Source organism: Leucoraja erinacea, unplaced genomic scaffold (genome assembly GCF_028641065.1).
Source record: "Leucoraja erinacea ecotype New England unplaced genomic scaffold, Leri_hhj_1 Leri_67S, whole genome shotgun sequence".
NCBI classification, from domain to species: Eukaryota; Metazoa; Chordata; class Chondrichthyes; order Rajiformes; family Rajidae; genus Leucoraja; species Leucoraja erinaceus.
In genome coordinates this window covers 389,398-412,852 of record NW_026576597.1, presented here as the reverse complement: position 1 = coordinate 412,852, position 23,455 = coordinate 389,398, and the positions used below count along the sequence as shown (strand labels likewise).

The following is a 23,455-nucleotide window of genomic DNA, read 5'->3' as shown; positions in this document are numbered from 1 at the left end:
ATGCTTCTTCCATTAGCTTCACAGGTGAGCTCTCTGATCTGCAGCCTTAAGGAAGCGGATGGCCAAGTAACATCCTTGCAGCCAGATATATTGAGGATCTGCAGATCCTTCTATGCCAGGTTACATGACAGAAAGGCCACAGCAGTACAACCTCCCAGGGCTTGCTGTCCTCTATAATGGAGGTCTTGAACAGCAGCACATGGCAAAGTCTGGACCAGCCATTGATGCAGGAGGAGCTGACCATTTCCATCCATTCCTTTAACTCAAACTATACTCCCAGAAGCGATGGTTTTAGGGTTGTTCAAATGTTCAACGGTCAGTTTATTGTTACGTGTACTAATTATGGTACAGCGAAACTCGAATTACCATACAGCCACAGTAAAAATAGCAACAAGACACACAACTACATAAAAGTTAACGTAAACATCCACCATAGCGGATCCCCCACATTATTCACTGTGATGGAAAGCAATCATCTTCCTTTTTATTCTTCCCACAGTCGTGAAGTTGAACCATCTGCAGTTGGGGCGATCGGAGCTCCCGCACCTGATGATTGAAGCTCCCGCATCGGGGCGATCAAAGCTCCCGCATGGGGCGGTTTAAGCTCCTGTGGCTTGGAGCTCCCGAATTCGGACTCTACGATGTTCCACGATGTGAAAGTCCGTAGGCACCCACAGTTGGATCTCCGAGGTCGATCCCCGACAGGGGATCCCCAGCTCTATGATGTTAATGACCGCAGGCTCCCACAGTTGGAACGCCCGACATTGGTCCCCAACACAGGCTGCAAACTCCTCCATGTTAGGCCGCAGTGCTAGGCCGCATATGGATGAAAATCGCATCTCCTTTGATGTTAGGGATTAAGAAATGTTTAGTAATTGGATCTACATTAGTAACTGGATCTACATTGTATCTACACTGATATCTGTAGTGCTGTCCAATGGGTGTGAATCGTATAGCTTACCGTGAGGTCTGGAGTCAGGCAGGGCTGCTCACTCTCCTATCTTGTTCATCTTGTATTGAACCATTTGCCGAGTCCATCAGGAAGGACGAGAGCATAAAAGAAGTGACATTACCAGGCAGTGGAGGTACTCGGGTCTAAACCCTGTACATGGATGATGCTGCCGACAATTGCTGTGATCTAGGATCAGTCTGCAGATTAATTAACAGCTGCATGCAGTTTGAGTCGGCACCGGGAACCAGGGTCAACCGCAGGAAAAGCATGGCCATGCTCAACCAATCTTCCATCCCCATCATCATCTAGCCTGACTTCCTGAAGGTGCTGGGGATCTGGTTTGGTGTGTGTGTCGGGTGGGAGGGGGTTGTGGGGATTGGGTGGGGGGTAGGTGTGTGATAAGAATTGCTTGGTGTAAATAGCCAGGGTTGGAAAATAAACTGAGGCTGGAAGCATCGCTCTGTCTTAATAACGGGAGGGGGAATTTGGTCATCATGTGTGAGGTGCTTGCATGACTGCTGGACCCGGGCCGTCTACCAGTTAATCTGGGGTTCAAAGATGGACCAAGTCGGATGGGTCACAATGCACAGGTTGGCAGGCAAGGGGGCAAAAGCATTCTGAACGTTGCCCTCACCCTGATGCCCACCTAAGTGTGTTGCTGCATCAGGCTGTGCATAGACCCAAAGCACCTGAGCGCTAAGTGTCACTACCTGCTGAGGTTCTACCTGTCTTTGCAAAGGTGTTGCAAAGGTTGGGCCTGATGCAGATGCCATGCAGTGTGCCAGTCAGCTGGACATTGCTGCACCATCCATCATTCGTGGAAAAGCTCTTCCAGCCCAACACCTTTTAGAACAAGTCCATCAGGCAGTGGTCAGTACGGAAACTCGCTAGGTCCTGTGGCATGGTTCATGAGCAGACTGCCCAGCTTGTCTGGCAAAATGCCTCATTTAGAACTTACCAACAAGCACCAAGTCCTGTGTAGGAAAGAACTGCAGATGCTGGTTTAAATCGATGGTATATACAAAATGCTGGTGTAACTCAGCGGGACAGGCAGCATCTCTGGAGAGAAGGAATGGGTGACGTTTCAGGTCGAGACAAGTCTGAAGAAATATCTCTACCCGAAACGTCACCCATTCCTTCTCTCCAGAGATGCTGCCTGTCCCTCTGAGTTACTCCAGCATTTTGTGTCTAGCACCAAGACCTGGGGTTGGGGTTACTCTCCCTGTCTGATCCTTCCTGCACTATCGGGATTTTACGATCAGTGCACACTGCCCTTGGGATGATTGTTATGGAGAGATTTTGCGAGGAGCATCTGGAAAATTATGCAAGTGTCCTTGTCACGGTTTATCCCAAACAGCTCCAAAACGGAACACTGCCCAAAACATATTGAACCCCCTCAGTAGAGCAAGAAGTCTGTCAGAGATGTTGCTGACTGGACCGTTCCAGACTGCAGTGCTAAGGGACTTGCTGAAGCTTGGTGCAGCCAACACCAAGCTCTGTTGGGGATGACCACAGTCGAGGGCCCTTCTGCTGCTGGACATTGAGGGGCAGGGTGTGGTGGAGATTCCCCTCAAATGAGGAAAGGGATATCACCGCATGGGGCTACATTAGTGACAAGGGTGCCGGGTATAATGATATTTCTGTGAACACTCCATATACTATGCTAATGAAGGTCTGTGTAGCTGCTGGGAATGTCAGATGAATTTATGCACAGTTCTTGTTATGTATATTCTTTATTCTGAATTATTATTTTATCCAAAATTAAACCTCAGTTGCCAGCTCTGATATATTCTGGCCTTTTATTTCTTCCAGTTTATTCCCATCATCCCCTTTCCCCAACCAACCTGACCTTTCAGTCCCTCTAGCATTTTGTGTCTACCTCTGGTGAGGGGGTTACCCGAATGGCAAAATGTTGGATACATGATGCGAGCCCAAGAGGGATACATGGTGGTGAATTATGAAGCTGGTTAACAAACTGTATGTGGAGTAGGGGGGGCGTTTGGGGAGAAAGTCACATAAGGTTCCAGACGAGGTGTAATAAATCAATTCTCAATCCATTTAAAAAAGGTTAGGCTCATTAATACAGAAATAGAGATTTGTCTTCACTAAGAGGGTTCAAGGGTTTGGCTTTCGATACCCCACATATTTAATGCATAGAGATTTCTAGACATTAATATCTTATATCTAGACAATCTTCTTCTTGCGTATGGCTTGCACAGCCTAAAGTTGTAAGACAACTTGTTCTGTCTGATCTTCTGTTTGTGCATGGCAGGTTAATTGAATTTGTTGAAGCAGGGTGGACCACGTGAAGGTTGCAATCTCCCAACCCATCTAGATAATAAAGGATCTAGAGAGGTGCAGCACAGCAATGTGTGGTGATGTGATTAAAGTGAACACAGGGCAGGTTTATGTTTTCTCAGTGGAGATACGAGACGATAGATGCTGGAATCATTGCTCAGCTGCTCACTCTGACCTGCTGGCATGTTGTACTTTGACCTTCTCATTACATATCTTTCTCTATTATCTTGTTCATTCCCATAAATGGACTGACTGCAGTTTGTTTCAGTTTCACAGATAGGTAGTACTGTTCTACTGTTTTTTCTCTCTCCACACCCACACCGGGTGAATGAGGCTGCGGTCTGGTCTCCGGTTCCTGACCTCTTCGATCCTGGCTTCTGGCACGGAGTGGGTTCAGTGCCCCCGGTCTCAGCGTCGTAGACATGAAAAATTCACTCGCGTGGATTTGGTGAGCAGACATGTTGCTGCTCGTTCGTTTTCTTCCACTGCTGCTTGCACTGGGTGTGTTCTTGGCAAAAGGTAAGAGTACAAGGGAACAATTTCAACCGACGTGGGACTTCACATTGCCCATTCCCACATTTCCCACCTGCTCAGTGTGGGATTGTACCTGCATGTTCTCAATGCAATGCTCTTAATATTAGTGTCCTTTGAAACATGGCAAAGTTCTGGTCAGTTCAGCCGCCCTTGTGGAGGGTGTATAGTGTTAAAAGGCCGAAACGCCCAGTGATGCAAGGGTACACTACTGATGATGTGTCCTGTGCCCAACTATCCTGAAGGTTACACAGGCCAGGATATATGTATCACCCCCCCGCCCCCCACCGATGTTGAGCGTCTACCACTCTCAACAATCAACGAATGTCGTGAAATGCTCCCCACCTATTGGCACAAGGGACTTTTAACATCTAGTCCTGTGTATTTGATTCAGGTCTCTTTCACAGCAGAAAGTCTGCATCGAGCGTGCAGTCTTCAGTGCAATAGTAGTTGGTGTCAGTGACATTCCTGGGCCTTGTCGGCAGTTGTTCCTTCATTGGACTCGGAGTTCAGTGTCAGTCACAGAATGATGGAGCACTGAAGGAGACTGCTCTGAATGTCATGTCTGTGTCATGCAGTCAGGATTTTTTATGTTTGGGGTTTGGCTGTCACACTGGACATAGATTTACTGCAGATGCCGTAATCTCCTCATACCTCCTCTTGGTCCATGGCCCCACAGACGAACACCAGGCCATTAACTCTCAGACTGTCTCTGATTTCACCATCTCTGGCAATCTGACCTCCACAGCCTCCAACCTAATCGTTCCACAGTCCCGCACTGCCCACTTCTACCTTCTCCACATAATCCACAAACTACCCTGGCAGACACGTTGTTTCTGCCTGCTGCTGCATCTGAACACATCTCCACATACCTCAATTTTACTTTCCCTTATCCAATCCTTTCCCACCTATGCCCAGGGCACCTCACATGGCTTTCAACTCTTTTAATGCCAAATGTTATTAAAGCTATTAATTTCTAGACCCTAATTGTCTCATCTTGACCATGGCGTCCAGTCCCTCTACACCTTCATCCCCCACTAAAAAGGCCAAAAGGCCCTCAATTTCTTCCTTGAACAAATACCCAACCAATTTCCCTCTGCTAACGCCTTCCTTTGCCTGGAGGAACTTGTCCTCAACATCAACAACTTTTCTTTTGACTCTGCTCACTTTCTCCATTAAAGATGGACTTACCTGGGTCCCAACTATGCTTGCCTTTTTGTTAGCTACGTCAAATAGTCCTTGTTCCACATGTACACTGGACTTATCCTCCAACACTTTCTCTGTTGCATCAGTGACTGCACCTGGGCTGCCTCCTGTACTCATGGACTTTATTAACTTAATTATTAACTTCAACCCTGCCCCCAAAATCACCTGGAATATCTCTGACAGCTCTCTCCCCTTTCTTCATCTCTCTGTCTCCATCATAGGAGACAGACTATAAACGAACATCTACTACAAACCTACTGACTCCGACATTTATCTGGACCACACTTCTTCCCACCCTGTCTTTTGCAGAGATGCTATCCCCTACTCTCAATTCCCCCATCTCTGCCGCATCTGCTCCCAAGATGAGGTTTTCCATATGAAGAACTCTAAGATGTCCACATGTTTTAGTGCACATTGTTTCCCCCCTTCTTTAACTTTATCTGGCTCGATTTGGCCTGTTCTTTCTTCGCTCCAGATTTCTCCCCCATTCTACATACTACAATCAGTCTGTAGAAGAGTCCTAACCTGAACCTATCCATTTTCTCCAAAGATGCTGCCTGACCCACTGAGTTATTGCAACATTTTGTGCTGTATCATTATGCTTTAACTACTTTTCTTTTCCCAAATGCACCACCACTGCATGCGCACACATTTCTCCCACCATCTCACTGCCCACTAAGTAACCCTACTCCTGCTTCCCCCAAATCCCTTTTAACCCTCCTCCTGTCCTATTCTATCCATATCCCTCCATCTGGCTTTACATTTCATGACTCTTCTTTCCTTATTTGAGGCCTACTTCCACCTCGTCTATTGTCATTTACTCCACTCATCTGCCAATCACCCCCCCACCCCCCCACACCTATCATCTATCCACCAGCCTTTGGCCCATCCTACCTTTTCTTTCCAGTTTTCGCCCCCTACTCCATCAGTATGAGGAAGGGTCCTGAAAGTTTGCCTACCCATTCTTTCCACAGATGCTCCATTGAAGAAACTTGCAGAGCACCTTCAGCATTTTGTTTTGTTTTTGCTCAAGATTCCAGCATCTATAGTTTCTCTTGTCTCCATGTAGATCTAGATTTTGCTCCTCTCTGTGGTTCTCTGGTATAAGTTGTTACATGCGGGGCTGTGGACTCGCTTACCAAGTCAGGCTATTCAAAATGAGAGAGACATTTGAAACAAAATTAGAGATGGATGATGGACAGAAATGCTCACTTCTGATGCAGGCCCAAAACGAACCCAAGGTTAGAAAATTTGATATATTTTTGAAGAATAAAATGTGATGTGCCCTGGGTTCTGTATGATCTGGATCACTCTTAAGATTATTATTTTTTTAAATTGTTGAAAATCTGAAATAAAATCAAAAAAATGATAGAAACCTCAGCAGTTCGGGCACTGTCTATGGAATGTTTTATTTTACATCACATAATAAATATTAATGATTTACATCTGGGAGCTTTTATAAGATCTGATAGAGAAACAAATGACTGGGAGTGGTAGCCAAGAAGCAAGTGCAGGACAGGGAGAGGCAAAGAGTGAGTTACAGTGGACTGATGCTAAATGGATTAAATAAAGAGTCAAGACCTTAATTCTCATGTCCGTTGGGAATGAAAAATGAAATTCTTAATTCCAGCAGCTTTACAGGCACATTAAACACAAAGAAACAGACACAAACAGCAAGACAATAAATTGTCAGTTTAATTACATAGCCAGGCCATAATAGTGCCTATTAATGTGTAAAGTAGTTCAGTGCTGAAGTGCGGTTGTGGTTCCGGTTGTGCATGGTGCAAGGTTTAAGAGCTTGATGTTTTAAGGGATGAACCTGTGTGTGGAATGGTTCTCAGGCTCTTGTGATTTTGTCCTGATGGCAGCAGTGAGATGAGAGTGTGGCCAGGGTGATGTTAGCTGCCTAATTTGAGGCAGCTCTACCTGTAGATACCTTTGATGTAGGTACAGGAAGACAGTACCTGTGATGACAGGACCGGGCAATGTCTACCACTTTCTGCAGTCACCTTCATTCTTGAGCATTTGAATTATCCAACCAGGCCTTGATGCAACCAGTCAGTATTCTTTCCACAATACAACTATAGATGTTTGATAAGAGTATTCAGCCATGTGTGTAATTATTGTTGTGGATCGATATACAGTGAAATATTTTGCATGTTATCCAGTCAAATCATACCATACGCAAATCCAATCAAGCCATACACAAGTACAAACAGGTAATGCAAATAGAAAGATAAACAGTGCAGAATATGTCGTTCTGCACTGTTCCAGCTGCAGCAAATGTGAAGTAACATTGAAGCTGCCAACATACAACAAGTGCACCTCCTGTCTCTCCAGAGGCCATCATCCACTAATGAACAATCAAAGACACTCACTGCTCTTTCCTCTGATTGCATTATGATAAATCTGACTACCGAGGCTACCTTTCGCTTACAAGCGGAGACGGAAGTTGCCGAACTGGTACAGAAAGTCATACAGTACTATTCTGAGGAAGCAGATTAGATCCATTGCCACTACTTTGAGTCAGTGGGCTGGGGGCCCATAATCAAGAACTCAGCAGCCAAACTAAATGAGTATGCCGGTACACAAAAGTGCTGGAGAAACTCAGCGGGTGCAGCAGAATCTATGGAGCGAAGGAAATAGGCGATGTTTCGGGCCGAAACCCTTCTTCAGACTGATGGGGGGGAGAAGGAAGGAAAAGGGGAGGAGGAGGAGCCCAAGGGCGGGCGGATGGGAGGGTGGGAGGAGACAGCTAGAGGGTTAAGGAAGGGGAGGAGACAGTAAGGGCTAGCAAAATTGGGAGAATTCAATGTTAATGCCATCCGGACGCAAGGTCCCCAGGCGGAATATGAGGTGCTGTTCCTCCAATTTCCGCTGTTGCTCACTCTGGCAATGGAGGAGACCCAGGACAGAGAGGTCGGATTGGGAATGGGAGGGGGAGTTGAAGTGCTGAGCCACCGGGAGGTCAGGTTGGTTATTGCGGACTGAGCGGAGGTGTTCGGCGAAATGATCGCCCAACCTACGCTTAGTCTCCCCGATGTAAATCAGCTGACACCTAGAGCAGCGGATGCAGTAGATGAGGTTGGAGGAGATGCAGGTGAACCTTTGTCGCACCTGGAACGACTGCTTGGGTCCTTGAATGGAGTCGAGGGGGGAGGTGAAGGGACAGGTGTTGCATTTCTTGCGGTTGAAACGGAAAGTGCCCGGGGAGGGGGTGGTGCGGGAGGGAAGGGAAGAATTGACAAGGGAGTTGCGGAGGGAGTGGTCTTTGCGGAAGGCAGACATGGGAGGAGATGGGAAGATGTGGCGAGTGGTGGGGTCACGTTGGAGGTGGCGGAAATGGCGGAGGATTATGTGTTGTATTTACCGGCTGGTGGGGTGAAAGGTGAGGACCAGAGGGACTCTGCCCTTGTTACGAGTACGGGGATGGGGAGAGAGAGCAGTGTTACGGGGTATGGATGAGACCCTGGTGTGAGATTCATCTATGGCGGCGGAGGGGAATCCCCGTTCCCTGAAGAACGAGGACATTTCCGATGCCCTGGTATGGAATGTGCGGGCATAAATGAGTATGCCACTGTTGTCACAGACTACATCAGCAAGTGTATAGAGGATTGTGTGCCAAAGAAGATTTTATAAATGCACCCCAACTGGAAACCATGGATGAACCATGTTCCATTTCTGGGCAAAGACCATGTCTGCAACATTCAGGTCAAACAATCTTGAGTGGTACAATAAATCTGTGCATGGGTTTCACAAAGCCATCAAGGATGCTGAAGGCGATTCTGGGTCAATTTAGAATTGCAGTAACCACATGGGCACCCATTGCTCTCGAAGGCTAACATGTTATGTTGGACTAGATGGGAAAGCCAGGCAGAATCAGTGGCAACATTGCATCTCAACTCATTCCCTGTTTACCTTGAGGAGAAGATCAATGGCATGATGTCATCCACCCTGACAGGCTTGGATATGCCTTTATGCAGATCACTATCGCAGTGTTAATCAGTCTACCTGAGAGCTAACCCACAGAAAGCAATTGATCCGTTTAGAGCACCTGGCTGTGTCTAGTTTAGTTTAGAGATACGGCATGGAAACAGGCCCTTTCGGCCCACCGGGTCCACCCCAACCAGAGATCCCTGCACATTAACTCTATCCTATACCCACCAGGAACAATTTTTACATTACCAAACCCATTAACCTACATACTTGTATGTCTTTGGAGTGTGGGAGGAAACCGAAGATCTCGGAAAATACCCATGCAGGTCACGGGGAGAACATACAAACTTCATACAGGCAGCACCTGCAGTCGGGATTGAACCTGGGTCTCCGGTGCTGCATTTGCAGTAAGGTAGCAACTCTACTGCTACACCACCATGCCAGGTTCCTTAGAACCTGAGCAGACGTGCTGGTAGGAATGTCTTTAACCTCTCCCTATTCTATTTTGATGTTTCCCTGCTTTAAAATGTCCATGTCATCCTGATGCTGAAGGAAAGCAAGATTAATGATGACCATTGGGTGGCTCGCATCATCCACCATAACAAGGACACCTATCCGACTCCGATGACTATAGCTCTGCGTTCAACACCATAATTCCAACCAAACTCGACCTGGATCTTAGCACCCTTCCCTGCAACTGGATATTTGACTTCCTGACCCTTTGACCTCAATCAAAGGATCAGCAATGAAACATCCTCCATGATCTCAATGCTGGTGCTCGGCAAGGCTGTGTTCTCAGCCCCCTACTATACTCCCATTAAAATTCCTCTCTTGCTCCGTTTACTGATTTGCAGATGGCACCACCATAGGGGACCAGATCTTCAAAAGTGACCAGATGGAGTACAGGAAGACGTAATCAAGGACCAATTATATCCTGAGCACTCGTGCTTCTCCCCTTTCCTGTTGTGAAAGGACATAGCACCTGTTTAAGGAAAAGCTTCTTCCCCACTGATATCAGACTGTTGAACTTCTCAGAATCCATTTAGTCCCAATCTTTCAATTTAATGTAATTGTCAATTGAAGAATTTCTTCAAAGCCAACCTTGTGAGCATACTGGAGTTTGGCAGGATATCTACAGGCCCCTGAATGGATGATTTACAATGATGATGTGTACAGTCAACAGATCTATATTTTGTGGCTAATTGTCACTGCTTCTGTGGAAATACACTGACTGTAAGATTATTATTATTATTATTATCAGGCTGACCTTTTGCTAATAGTGTGGGTATAACAAGGCAAGGCAATGTTGGAAGCATGAACCATTTGCTCATGTCCCTGTCAGTAGGTTGCAACATCCTCTCCATAAAGAAAGGGAAGCATTGTGGTGGTACAAACAGTTATCGTAGCAGACTGACTATTAGGAGCATGCAAGAGATCAGAATGGGAAAAGCAAGAACTGCGATTTTCTTTGTATCTTGTGGAAGATCCAGAGAAAATGAGAAATGAAGGCCTGGAGGAATTTGAGAACAAGATGAAGAATTGAGAATGTTAAAGCCAGTAGATGGATAGAACAGGTGCCAATATAGACCAATGAGCGATGTTCTGTTCAAACACGTAGCCTGTTCAAAGATAGCATTACGAAACATAGTCCACAGGTATTTGGAGGTAACAATGTAGTTAACAAGGTAGTTAATAATTTGCAAAAGATCCTGTGCTTTATGATCAAATTACAGCAGTTAAGAAGTTATGTTGAACTAACACACGGTTCAGGCCAGCCATAGTATCACCCATTTCTGCACACAGTAGGAAAGGTGTGAAACATAGAAACATAGACAATAAGTGCAGGAGTAGAGGCCATTCGGCCCTTCGAGCCTGCACCACCATTCAATATGATCATGGCTGATCATCCAACTCAGTATCCCATCCCTGCCTTCTCTCCATACCCCCTGATCCCCTTAGCCACAAGGGCCACATCTAACTCCCTCTTAAATATAGCCAATGAACTGGCCTCAACTACCCTCTGTGGCAGAGAGTTCCAGAGATTCACCACTCTCTGTGTGAAAAAAGTTCTTCTCATCTCGTTTTAAAGGATTTCCCCCTTATCCTTAAGCTGTGACCCCTTGTCCTGGACTTCCCCAACATCGGAAACAATCTTCCTGCATCTAGCCTGTCCAACCCCTTAAGAATTTTGTAAGTTTCTATAAGATCCCCTCTCAATCTCCTAAATTCTAGAGAGTATAAACCAAGTCTATCCAGTCTTTCTTCATAAGACAGTCCTGACATCCCAGGGATCAGTCTGGTGAACCTTCTCTGCACTCCCTCTATGGCAATAATGTCCTTCCTCAGATTTGGAGACCAAAGCTGTACGCAATACTCCAGGTGTGGTCTCACCAAGACCCTGTACAACTGCAGTAGAACCTCCCTGCTCCTATACTCAAATCCTTTTGCTATGAAAGCCAACATACCATTCGCTTTCTTTACTGCCTGCTACACCTGCATGCCTACCTTCAATGACTGGTGTACCATGACACCCAGGTCTCGCTGCATCTCCCCCTTTCCCAATCGGCCACCATTTAGATAATAGTCTGCTTTCCCGTTTTTGCCACCAAAATGGAAAACCTCACATTTATCCACATTATACTGCATCTGCCAACATTTGCCCACTCACCCAGCCTATCCAAGTCACCTTGCAGTCTCCTAGCATCCTCCTCACAGCTAACACTGCCCCCCAGCTTAGTGTCATCCACAAACTTGGAGAGGTCTGAGAGACATGTGGAGGGGAATTAGCAGAGTAGTTCTACGGATGAGGAATCATTAGTCTCTGGAAAAACTGGATGAGCTGAGGTTGGTAACTTTTAGTTCTAGTTTTTAAAATTACTCTGACTGGGAGAAATATAACATTAAGCTATCCTAAAGGATCAAGTAACATATGGACATAAGTAACTTTGGTTGTAATTCAGTTACATTTCTCTGTGTTTATGTGTCACTAAGTTGTTCAGCATGGAAACAGGTCCATTCAACCTGGACTTTACCATTCGCTGTTGCATTTCAATGTTTCACTGGCATCACAGCTAAAATTATTCTTTCTTTTGAAATCATGAACAGTGAAAGCCAGAGACGTGCTTGGTGTCCTTGGCTCATCAATTTTACTGGATCCTGAACTCAAAGTTGATCCCAACAAGAATGAAATTACTTGGACCTTCATTAGCAGGAGCATTTTACATCACGTCCCAGGCCACCCCACGATGGAACCAAGTATATGGTTCAAGTCTCGTTTGCAATATAATATTTCTAGCGGTACTCTGATGGTGAATAGATTGAAACATGGTGACCAAGGAGGTTACACCTTCGCTATAGATGGAAAAGTGTGGAGAATAATCCAACTGCTGGTCTTCGGTAGGTAGTTTTATGTTTTCTGATAGGATTGGCGAAATATTGAGGACACAATATGTTATTTCCATTTGTCTGTCAGCAACTCTTTGTACAGTATATCCATGTCTATCAGGGAATCCTCTACATCTCTGCATATCCATATGCCCATCCAAAAGTTTCTTAAATGCCACTACTGTATCTGCCCCAACCATCACCCCCAGCAGCACATCACAGGCACTCGCCACCCTGTGTGTAACAAAATACTTACCTTGCATATCTCCTTGAAACTTTGCACCACTTACCTTAAATCTATGACCTCTAGTATTTGATGTTATCTATTCTGGGAAACAAGTTCTGACTGTCTATCTTATCTATGCCTCTCATAATTTTACACACTTTTATCAGGTCTTCCCACAGCCTCTTGAAACAATTCCAGGGGAAACAATCCAAGTCCAACCACAGCCTGCAATTTAATCCAGGCGTCATTCTAGTAAGCACCCCTCTGCATCCTTTCCAAAGCTTCCATGTCCTTACTGTGGTAACCAAAACTGCACTCAATACTCCAAATGAGGCTAACCAAGGACATAAAGTTACATCATGGCTTCTTGACTCCTATACTCAATGCCCTTATGAATGAAAGCAAGCATATCATGCGCCTTCTTTACCACTCTATCAACTTATACAATACAATATTTATTGTCATTTGAACCTCAGTGAGGCTCAAATTAAACTCTGTTTATGCAGCCATACAAACAAAAACGATTCCTACTAGACACACAACCAATTTAATTCACACAAACATTCATCACAGTGAACCTCCTCACTGTGATGGAAGGCAAAGTCTTTTCTCTCTCCTGCTCTCCATTTTACTCCCGATGTTGAAGCCCCAGGCGGGCGATGGTAAGCCCCACGGCCATTTTAGGCCGTGCCGGGCGATGTACAGCCCCGCTCCAGGTCTAAATGTCACAAAGTTGGAGCCCCGGGCGGGCGCTGAACGTCCCGCGGCCATTAAAGCTGCGCCGGCGATGCACGGACCCGCTCCAGGTTGTTCTCCAGGTGACCGTGCGATGTCCCAGTCCACAGAGGGATGTCAGGACTGTCTTATGAAGAAAGACTGGATAGACTTGGTTTATACTCTCTAGAATTTAGGAGATTGAGAGGGGATCTTATAGAAACTTACAAAATTCTTAAGGGGTTGGACAGGCTAGATGCAGGAAGATTGTTCCCGATGTTGGGGAAGTCCAGGACAAGGGGTCACAGCTTAAGGATTAGGGGGACATCCTTTAAAACCGAGATGAGAAGAACTTTTTTCACACAGAGAGTGGTGAATCTCTGGAACTCTCTGCCACAGAGGGTAGTTGAGGCCACAGTTCATTGGCTATATTTAAGAGGGAGTTAGATGTGGCCCTTGTGGCCAAGTGGATCAGAGGGTATGGAGAGAAGGCAGGGATGGGATACTGAGTTGGATGATCAGCCATGATCATATTGAATGGTGGTGCAGGCTCGAAGGGCCGAATGGCCTACTCCTGCACCTAATTTCTATGTTACAACCCCACGACACGGGCTGGAGAAGTTGCGTTGCGGGAGCTCGGAAAAGCGGTCTCCCACCCGGACCCGCGAGCTCCCGATGTCCCAGTCCACAGGTCTGCAGCTGCAACCTCCGAGCTCCAGAGTCGGGCCGCAGCAGCGAGCCACCACGCTCTGAGGCCGGCCAGCCCCACGATGGTGAGTCCGCAGGCTCCGCACTTTCAGGGAGTTATGTACTTGGACCACACAGTCCCTCCGTACATCAATGCTATTAAGGGTCATGCCATCAATTGAACATTTTCACCTTGCATTTGACGTCTCAAAGTGCAACACCTCTCTCTTGTTCAGATCAAGCTCTACCTGCCATTTTCTTTCAAGCTCCCAAGCTCCTGCTCAATAAAGTTGTAGTTTACCTTGCTACAATTTGTACCTTCCTGCAAGGTCCAGCTTTCTCCCTATTCAAAACATTAAAAAACACATGAAATTGTGAACACTATTCCCCAAATGCTCTCCACTGTAACACCAGTCACCTGGTCAGGCTCCTTTTCCAAAGCAAGGTCCTGTATGTTCTCTTCTCGGGTTAGACTATCCACATCCCCTCAAGCAACCCTCTAGCATATGCAGTACCTCTCAATTCTGCCCCATCTAAGCCTTTGGCACTGATAAAGCAAAGTCCTCTATCTGCTACTTGCTATTGGGGGCTCATAACCATATAACCATACAACAATTACAGCACGGAAACAGGCCATCTCGGCCCTACAAGTCCGTGCCGAACAACTTTTTTTCCCCTTAGTCCCACCTGCCTGCACTCATACCATAACCCTCCATTCCCTTCTCATCCATATGCCTATCCAATTTATTTTTAAATGATACCAATGAACCTGCCTCCACCACTTCCACTGGAAGCTCATTCCACACCGCTACCACTCTCTGAGTAAAGAAGTTCCCCCTCATATTACCCCTAAACTTCTGTCCCTTAATTCTTTAATTCTCATAGTATAATCATATTAGAGTGCTTGCATACTACTTTAGAACACTGGCAACAGTTTTAATTTTCAGAATGTGGGCATAGATTAATTCATATTTTCCTCTCTAGATAATCTGACAGAAGCTTCCATTTTGCCCAACACCAAATCACTGGGGTTCACTGTCCAGCTCACCTGTGAGGTCAGTGGAGATCATATTGAGTATCAGTGGCAAAAAGATGGAGGAGAGGTCTCACATCATCACTGGCTAATGGATGGAAACAGGACCCTGGTCATCCCAAGCGCATCGATTGATGATTGTGGAATGTACACCTGTGTTGCAACTAATCCCGTCAGCTCCATCCAGGCAAATTACACCTTAATTCTTCAAGGTAAGGTTTTGTTTATGAATGATATTTTGAGAATATTTCTAACCACCTTAGTGAGCTATTAGATGCAGTTTGTGTGAATTAACACTGCAGCAAAGACAGGCAAGAGCCAAATTAATAGAGTTCACTGACTCGTGGAATGACTATAACATGGAAGGTACACATTGTTCACAAATGTACTAGTTTTATGCTAAAGCAATCAAGTTAATCACACTATCATCTCCTCTCCCCATTGCCCTGCAAAGTTTATTTAAGACATTTATCCAGATCCCTCACAGACACTACAATTGACTTTGTACACTGCCCTGAGTGAATTCCAGATCCCATCCACCTGCTGTGTACAATAACTTTCCTCATGCCACTTCTTTCCTTTGCCAGTCACCTTCATTTCCTGTCCCTAGTTCCTGGCTCCTCCATCAATAGGAACAGTTTCTCTATTTACTGTATCTGCATTCCTCTCAGTGTAGTTATCTCAACCAGATCTCCTGACAATCTATTCTGATCCAGAGACCTCCTCAGTTTCTACAATCTCCACATTTCTGAAAACTCCCATTTTGGACCCTTTCCAAACTCATCACACCAATCCTAGTGATGGACACAACGTGCTGGAGCAACTCACCTGGTCAGGCAACATCTCAGAAGAAAAACGATGGTTGACATTTCCGTTCGTGCCCCTTCCTCAGACCATTGGGAGCAGCCGTATTTGGAGAGAGGCTGTGTTGAGGCGAAGTACTGTGGAGAGGTAAAGTGAGAGTCTTTGGCTCAAGAGTCTTAAGTGCTGTGGAGAGGTAAAGTGAGAGTCTTTGGCTCAAGAGTCTGAAGTGCTGTGGAGAAGTAAAGTACTAGTCTTTGGCTCAGGAGTCTTTGGTGAGGAGACAGAGGCAAGGAGGCTATCAGAGCAAATCGGAGGATAATGTTCAATGTGCAACGTTATTTAATTATTGGTTTAGTTGCAAGTGGTAATGGCAGGTAAGTTAGCACAATGTTCCTCCTTCAAGATTTGGGAATTCAGGGAAACTGCTGGTGCCCCGGGGGTATAAAGCGCGCGTAGATTTGAAAAAGGTTCACCATAGTATCTTTGATTTTCACTGGGAAAATCCTTGCCACGGAGATCGGACTAAGTATGACGACATCGCAAATGGCTCTCAAAAGAAGCAGGGCCCTCAACAGAACAAATGGCGCACGACTGTTGTACTGCTAGATGATTTTCACGCGACCGTCACTGTCGGCCTGTCGCGTAAATGATGCACAAATTATACCCAAGTGGGACAGGCCCTTAACATGGACAGGATCTTACACTGTGAATGGTAGGACTCTGGCGAATGTTGGAGAGCAGAGGGGTCTCAGAATACAAGTACATAGTTGCTTGACATAGAAACATAGAAACATAGAAATTAGGTGCAGGAGTAGGCCATTCGGCCCTTCGAGCCTGCACCGCCATTCAATATGATCATGGCTGATCATCCAACTCAGTATCCCGTACCTGCCTTCTCTCCATACCCCCTGATCCCCTTAGCCACAAGGACCACATCTAACTCCCTCTTAAATATAGCCAATGAACTGGCCTCAACTACCCTCTGTGGCAGAGAGTTCCAGAGATTCACCACTCTCTGTGTGAAAAAAGTTCTTCTCATCTCGGTTTTAAAGGATTTCCCCCTTATCCTTAAGCTGTGACCCCTTGTCCTGGACTTCCCTAACATCGGGAACAATCTTCCTGCATCTAGCCTGTCCAACCCCTTAAGAATTTTGTAAGTTTCTATAAGATCCCCTCTCAATCTCCTAAATTGATGGTGATATCATGTTCAGTTCTGGACACCACGTTATAGGAAGGATGTTGTCAAGTTGGAAAGCATCCAGAGAAGATTTATGAGGATGGTGCCAGGACTGGAGGGTCTGAGATATTGGGAGAGGTTGAACAGGCGAGGTCTTTATTCGTTGGATGGCAGGAGACTGAGGCTGATCTTAGAGGTGTACAAAATCATGATAGGTCAGGTAAAATCATAGAGACTCATGCTCAGAATAGGGAAATTGAGAACCAGAGGACATAGGTTTAAGGTGAAGGGGGAAAGATTTGATAGGAATCTGAGGGATAACCTTTTCACACACAGGGTTGTGAATGTATGGAATGAGCTGCCGGAGGAGTTAGTTGAGACAGGAACTATTACAACGTTTAAGAAACAATTAGACAGGTACATGGATAGGACAAGTTTAGAGGGATACTAGACTAAGTGGGACTAGTATCACACAGGAGGGCTGGTCACCCAATGCAATATTCCACCTCTCCACCAATTCCAATATTGCTGGCGGGGGGGGGGGTGAGGGGGGGGGGCTTTCTGTTGCTCTAGTATGGACATTGTGTGCCGAATGGATTCTTGGACTGGCAGCTCAGTCACTGAGGCCAGGCAGCTCAGTCACTGAGGCCAGGCAGCCTGGCAGTCACTCACTCGGACCTGGCAGGCTGGCAGCTGAGAAACTGCCAGAAATTCTGCCCAAAACAGGTGACAGACTCTGCGAGAGAGAAGGGAGAGAGGATGGACTGAATGGATTATTGGGCTGGCAGCTCAGTCGCTTACAGATGGTGGGCTGGCAGTTCACTTACTCACGGCTGGTGGGCTGGCAGTGCAGTCACTCATGGCTGGTGCGCTGGCAGTTCAGTCACTCACAGCTGATGGGCTGGCATTATTCTTTAAAAAAATCGCAAACCGTACATAGGTTTTGAATTACATTTTACACAGATGCAAGCCAAGGAATGGCATAATTGTTAGCTGTTAATTGGACATAATCAACCTCAGCAAATTGACAATATCCTATTGAAAGACAGTGGGTGTTTAAGCTGTCAGGCCATTTTATTATTTGCCAAAATATACATCTCAATACCATAATTATAGATATGAATTATAGAAAGTGACAGAACTTTTCCACACACCACTCGTAAGTCTGGAGATTTTTTTAATGATAAATGTAGCTTCAGAAGCGTTTTCTTTTTGCATGTAAAAACCCACTTCAGAACCATGGGCGATTTAAAATTTTTACAGTCAGATTTATCACTTCTGAAACTTTCTAGATCAAGAAAAACACGTGCCTTACTGTTGATGAAACGCAGTGAGAAAATGCGATAATTCCCAATATTTTCAATCTCGATATCTGCACAGCCAATGTTCGCCAAGCACTTTAGCTGTTGTTGTCCCTTCAGCTCTCACTTCTCTTTACCTTCATTTCTTTCACTTTTGGAATTCTGAAGTAGGATAGATGTCTCTCATGGTTACCCCGAAGTCCACAATTATTTACAGCACAAAAAACTTACCATTTTGGCAGTTTTTAACAGATAGGAAAGTACGCGTTTCGTGTATTAACAACATATACCGGAAGCTGCGATGTCCTCCAGATGGATTGTGCGGTTCCATTCGTCAAGCCCTTTGCCCAGTGACCTTACGTGCAACCCCCATACACACACAGAGACTCACACACACACACACACATAGACATACACACACACACACTCACCCACACACTCAAATACAGACACAGCCCCACACAGACACGGACACACACTCACACACACACTGACACACAGACACAGACACACACACACACAGAGACTCACACACACACACACACACACACACCACACACACACACACACACACACACACACACACACACACACACACACACACACACAACACACACACACGCACAACCAATACTAAAATGCCAAGTAATTTCAGAACATGGTGAAGATACAGTGTGTAAATCGAATGATTCAAACGTTTAAAGCCTCTTGTTGAGGCTGCTGATGAAGCAAAAAAGTGCTTTAAATAACGTCCAACTGGATAAAATTACTATATGACAGGCCGACTGCTAGAATATTGACCAACCACATACTTTCTCTGAAATTTCTCTTATCCAGGGGCAATAGACAAGGTTGTGCAGAAAAGCTGGAGAAACTCAGCGGGTGCAGCAGCATCTGTGGAGCGAAGGAAATAGGCAACGTTTCGGGCCGAAACCCTTCGTTTCGGCCCGAAACGTTGCCTATTTCCTTCGCTCCACAGATGCTGCTGCACCCGCTGAGTTTCTCCAGCTTTTCTGTGTAACCTTCGATACTACAGCATCTGCAGTTCCCTCTTAAAGACAAGGTTGTGCACCCCTGCTATTTGCTCTTGCGATAGAGCCCTTAGCGGAAAGTATAAGAATGCATCCGAATATTCACGGTTATAATACTAAACATTCCAATAAAAAAATATCATTATATGCAGATGACTTATTATTATACAAAATCTCACGTTAGTATACCAAATATATTAAATCTAATAGAGGAATTCAGTTCTTTCTCAGGATATAGAATAAACTGGAATAAAAGTGAAATAATGGCAATAAAACCCCAAGAGTCGACACACCTTTTAAAATTTCCTTTTAGAATTGCTACAGAAAAATTTAATTACCTCGGTATCCAAGTAACCAGAAAATATAATTATTTATTCAATGCAAACTTCCTGCGTTTAAGTTACTAAATGAAACGTTCTGATTCAATTCTGGAAAACACTTCCGATGTCTCTAATAGGCAGAATAAATGCCATAAAAATGATCATTCTCCCACAAATTCTCTACTTATTTCAATCAATACCCATATATCTACCTAAATTTTTTTTTTTTTAAACTTGATTCCCATATTACAAATTTTATTTGGGATTATAAATCACACAGAATTCATAGACGACATGTATGTAAACCCAAAGAAATTGGTGGACTGGCGCTCCCCAACTTCTTGTACTATTAATGGGCAGTGAATATTAAAAATCTAATTCACTGGCTGGACAAGTCATGTCAACAGGTAGATTGGGTAGTAATGGAGAGAGAGGATTGTTTGCCTTTTAACTTCGGCGTGATCCTTCTCTCCCCAATAAAGTTGAAGAATACAATATACAAGAAAAAACGATTATTCATAGCACTTTAAGAGTTTGGAGACAAGTAAAATTTACTCTTAAACTAAGACATCTATCTCTTCTTTCTCCAATAGCTAATAATCTGTCGTTCAAACCATCTATTATAGATAAAACGTTTATTCATTGGGAAAGACTAGGAATTAAAAAGATTAAAAGATTAGAGATTTGTACGAAATGGGAAACCTTTTTATCATTTCAGAAATTACAATCAAAATACAGTCTGAAAGGTAATCAATATTTTAGAGATCTTCAAATTCGAGATTATTTGAAAACATATACCCACGAATATCAAACTCTGTTCCCAGATATATTAGATGAAGGTATGAATAGAATCCCAGGGTCAAATAATTTAATATCATACTTGTACAATATCATTCTAAATATAGAAATTCCACTGTCAGATGTAATTAGAAGAGAGTGGGAACAGGAATTAAGCTTAAAAATTCCCAAAGACAGATGGGGAAAATATCTTCTATATGTACATAATTGTTCGATTAATGCAAGACATATTCTAATCCAATTTAAAATACTACACAGAATATATTACTCAAAAACTAAACTGAACAACATTTCCCCAAATGTATCTCCCATTTGCGACAAATGTTTATTTCAAGAAGCAACTATAACACACTCCTTTGCCTCTTGCAAAAAACTCCATAAACTTTGGAAAGAAATCTTTGAAATCTTCTCAAAAGTATGAAAAACAAAACTGGACCCCGTACATAATTGATTATTTTTGGAACAACAGGTGCCTGCTCAGAACTTTCAATATTTCAAAGACATTTCCTGAATTACGGCAAAAAAACGTACACTTCCATTTTGGAAAAATGCATCCACCCCAACGCTTAAAATGTGGATCACAAGCATGCCTGAGACGCTACATCTTGAAGATATGAGACGCGTCTTAGCAGGAAAATCAGAGCAATTTTTAAAGATATGGTCTCCTTTCATTGATTCACTACAAGTATAGTATGGTGCAACACAACTCTGGAATTAAACTGATTCACGGACAGGGTGAGAGATGAAGCAGGTATATCAACACGTAAAGATCCCTTTTTTATTTTTCTTTATTATTTTTGGTCTTTGTCTTCTTATTCTTCTATAGGCTTTTACTCATTCACTCCTGGACTGCACTATCTGGTAGTCTAGGGGTTTACACATTCATTATTTTACACTCCCTCTTTCTCTCTTGTTCTATTTATTTATTGTTACATTTAATGTACATCTTCCATTTTAAATTTATTTTGTCATATGCCACGGTTTATACTACTGTACATTGCTTCTAATAAACATTTTTTTTTTTTAATTAAAAAAAAAAGCCAATTAGGCAAACACTTTGCAAGCCAACGAAAGACGTTCTCCGAAAGCCCTTTAAAAGCCAAGCCAATTGGGCAAACACTTTGCAAGCCAACGAAACACATTCTCTGAAAGCCCTTTAAAAGCCAAGCCAATTTGGGTCTGTTTCCCCAACGCGCGTTTGCGGGGGGGGGGGGGGGGGGGGGGGGGGGGGGGGGGCTGAGTGGGGGGGAGAAGAGGGGGAGGGAAGGAAGGAGAGGAGGGGAGGTGAAGTGGGGGGAGCGGGCGTGCATGAGTCGAGCCGCGGGCTGTGAACGCTCGTTCTCTCCAAAGATCCTATAGCCACTTAGCCGCTATGGGATGTTTGGTTTGGCAATGAAAACTTGGAGTAGATTGATTGGAGTGATTGAACAACAACGGGGAGCGTTGGAGTGACCGATGGAGAGAAAGGGCAGTGAGAGACAGAGAGAGGACAGAGCCATCGTTTGGAGAGCCCTGGTATACAGATTCACCAGTTTGGCACCATTTCCAATTCCCAGTTGCAGAGGTGTTGACCTGACCATGAAGGTCTGTTTTCTGGGGGGGGGGGGGGGGGGGGGGGGGGGGGGGGAGTGCGATGGGCGTACATGGGGCGGCTTTTTTTTTTGGCCCCGGTCACGGCCCCATCCCAAACCCACGGTTGGCCCCCACTCCAACTGGTTAGAGTGTGTGAGGTCTGCGGAGCGAGGATGTGGACGGGCGTGGACCCCGAGCAAGGCTGTGGTGGGCGGGGTTCTGCAGAACTTTCTCGATATTTCTGGGCTCCATGGGCTCGCATACTCGGCGCTTCAGACCCCTAGTACGGGGGGGGGGGGCGGAGGGCGGGGTGAAGTGGGGTGAAGGGGGGGAGAGGGGGGGAGTGGAAGGAGAGGATGGGGAGGGAGGGAGGGAGTTGAAGTGGGGGGAAAAATCTCGGAGGGGGGTGTTGTTACCAAACTGAACTCACTGGGGAATGAAGTGAGTGAAAGCTGTGGTTAGAGAGTGTGAGGCGTGGCATCCTCGGCACTTCTGAGACATCGGCTCTGTCACACTGGCTGTTCCCCCGCTGCTGGAAAAGCAGCGTTTGATGATGCGATGTTTGGCTTGAGTCAGCGTGGCAGGCAAAAATGGCGGCGTCTTTGGAGGAGAGCCGGGCGTCAGCAGCCGTTATGGTCGCTGGCCAGCAGGAGGCGACAAAATGAGTGAGGGGGACGGAGGGGGGGGAGGGGAGAGGGTGGAGAATTTTATTTAAAAATGGGTACATAAAAAAGAAAAAAATGTTTTGAGGAATGCAAAATCGGATGTAAACACTTTGCAAGCCAATGAAACACGTTCTCCAAATGACCTTTAAAAGCCAAGCCAATTGGGCAAACACTTTGCAAGCCAACGAAACACATTCTCTGAAATCCCTTTAAAAGCCAAGCCAAATAAAGGATTCAATTCAATTCAATTCAATTAAAAGTGAATGAGCCAGCGACATGGAAAAAATGATGGTGTTTAATGACGGAGTGCTGGCGTAGCAGTGAATCAAAGGCCAAATCTGGCACCCTTAAACACACACAGCCACAAACACACACACACACACACACACACACACACACACAGTTTTAATATATAATAGATATATATAAAACTAAAACTAAGTATAGTAAACTATATACAGTACATCTATACTAAATACATATATATATATACTATATACATCTATACATATATACATATATATATATACATACACACATACACAAAAAACAAACAATGCTAGTGCAATGATAATAATAATAATTATTATTATAATAATCTAATAATCGATTGTAGTTCAGAGCTTATCTGAGGTTGTAGTGTTTAATAGCCTGGTGGTTGTAGATCAGAAGCTGTTCATGAACATGGACTTTACAGTTTTCAGGCTCCTGTACCTTCTTCCCGATGGCAGGGATGAAATGAGTGTGGCCAGGGTGGTGTGGGTCTCTGATGATGCTGGCTGCCTTTTTGAGGCAGTGACTCCGATAAATCCCTTCAGTG

General features: G+C 44.8%; 1 protein-coding gene across 1 annotated transcript in view; it reads left to right on the top strand.

The window, feature by feature from the left end:
- Positions 1–2,941: 2,941 nt before the first annotated feature.
- The window catches only part of LOC129694457 (CD48 antigen-like), a 36,487-nt gene continuing 15,973 nt past the window's right edge, over positions 2,942–23,455 (top strand). The window contains exons 1-3 of the mRNA XM_055631174.1: positions 2,942–3,769; positions 12,029–12,319; positions 14,919–15,179. Coding sequence (XP_055487149.1) covers positions 3,709–3,769; positions 12,029–12,319; positions 14,919–15,179 — 613 coding nt within the window. The 5' untranslated portion in view covers positions 2,942–3,708. The remainder of the gene's footprint in view (positions 3,770–12,028; positions 12,320–14,918; positions 15,180–23,455) is intronic.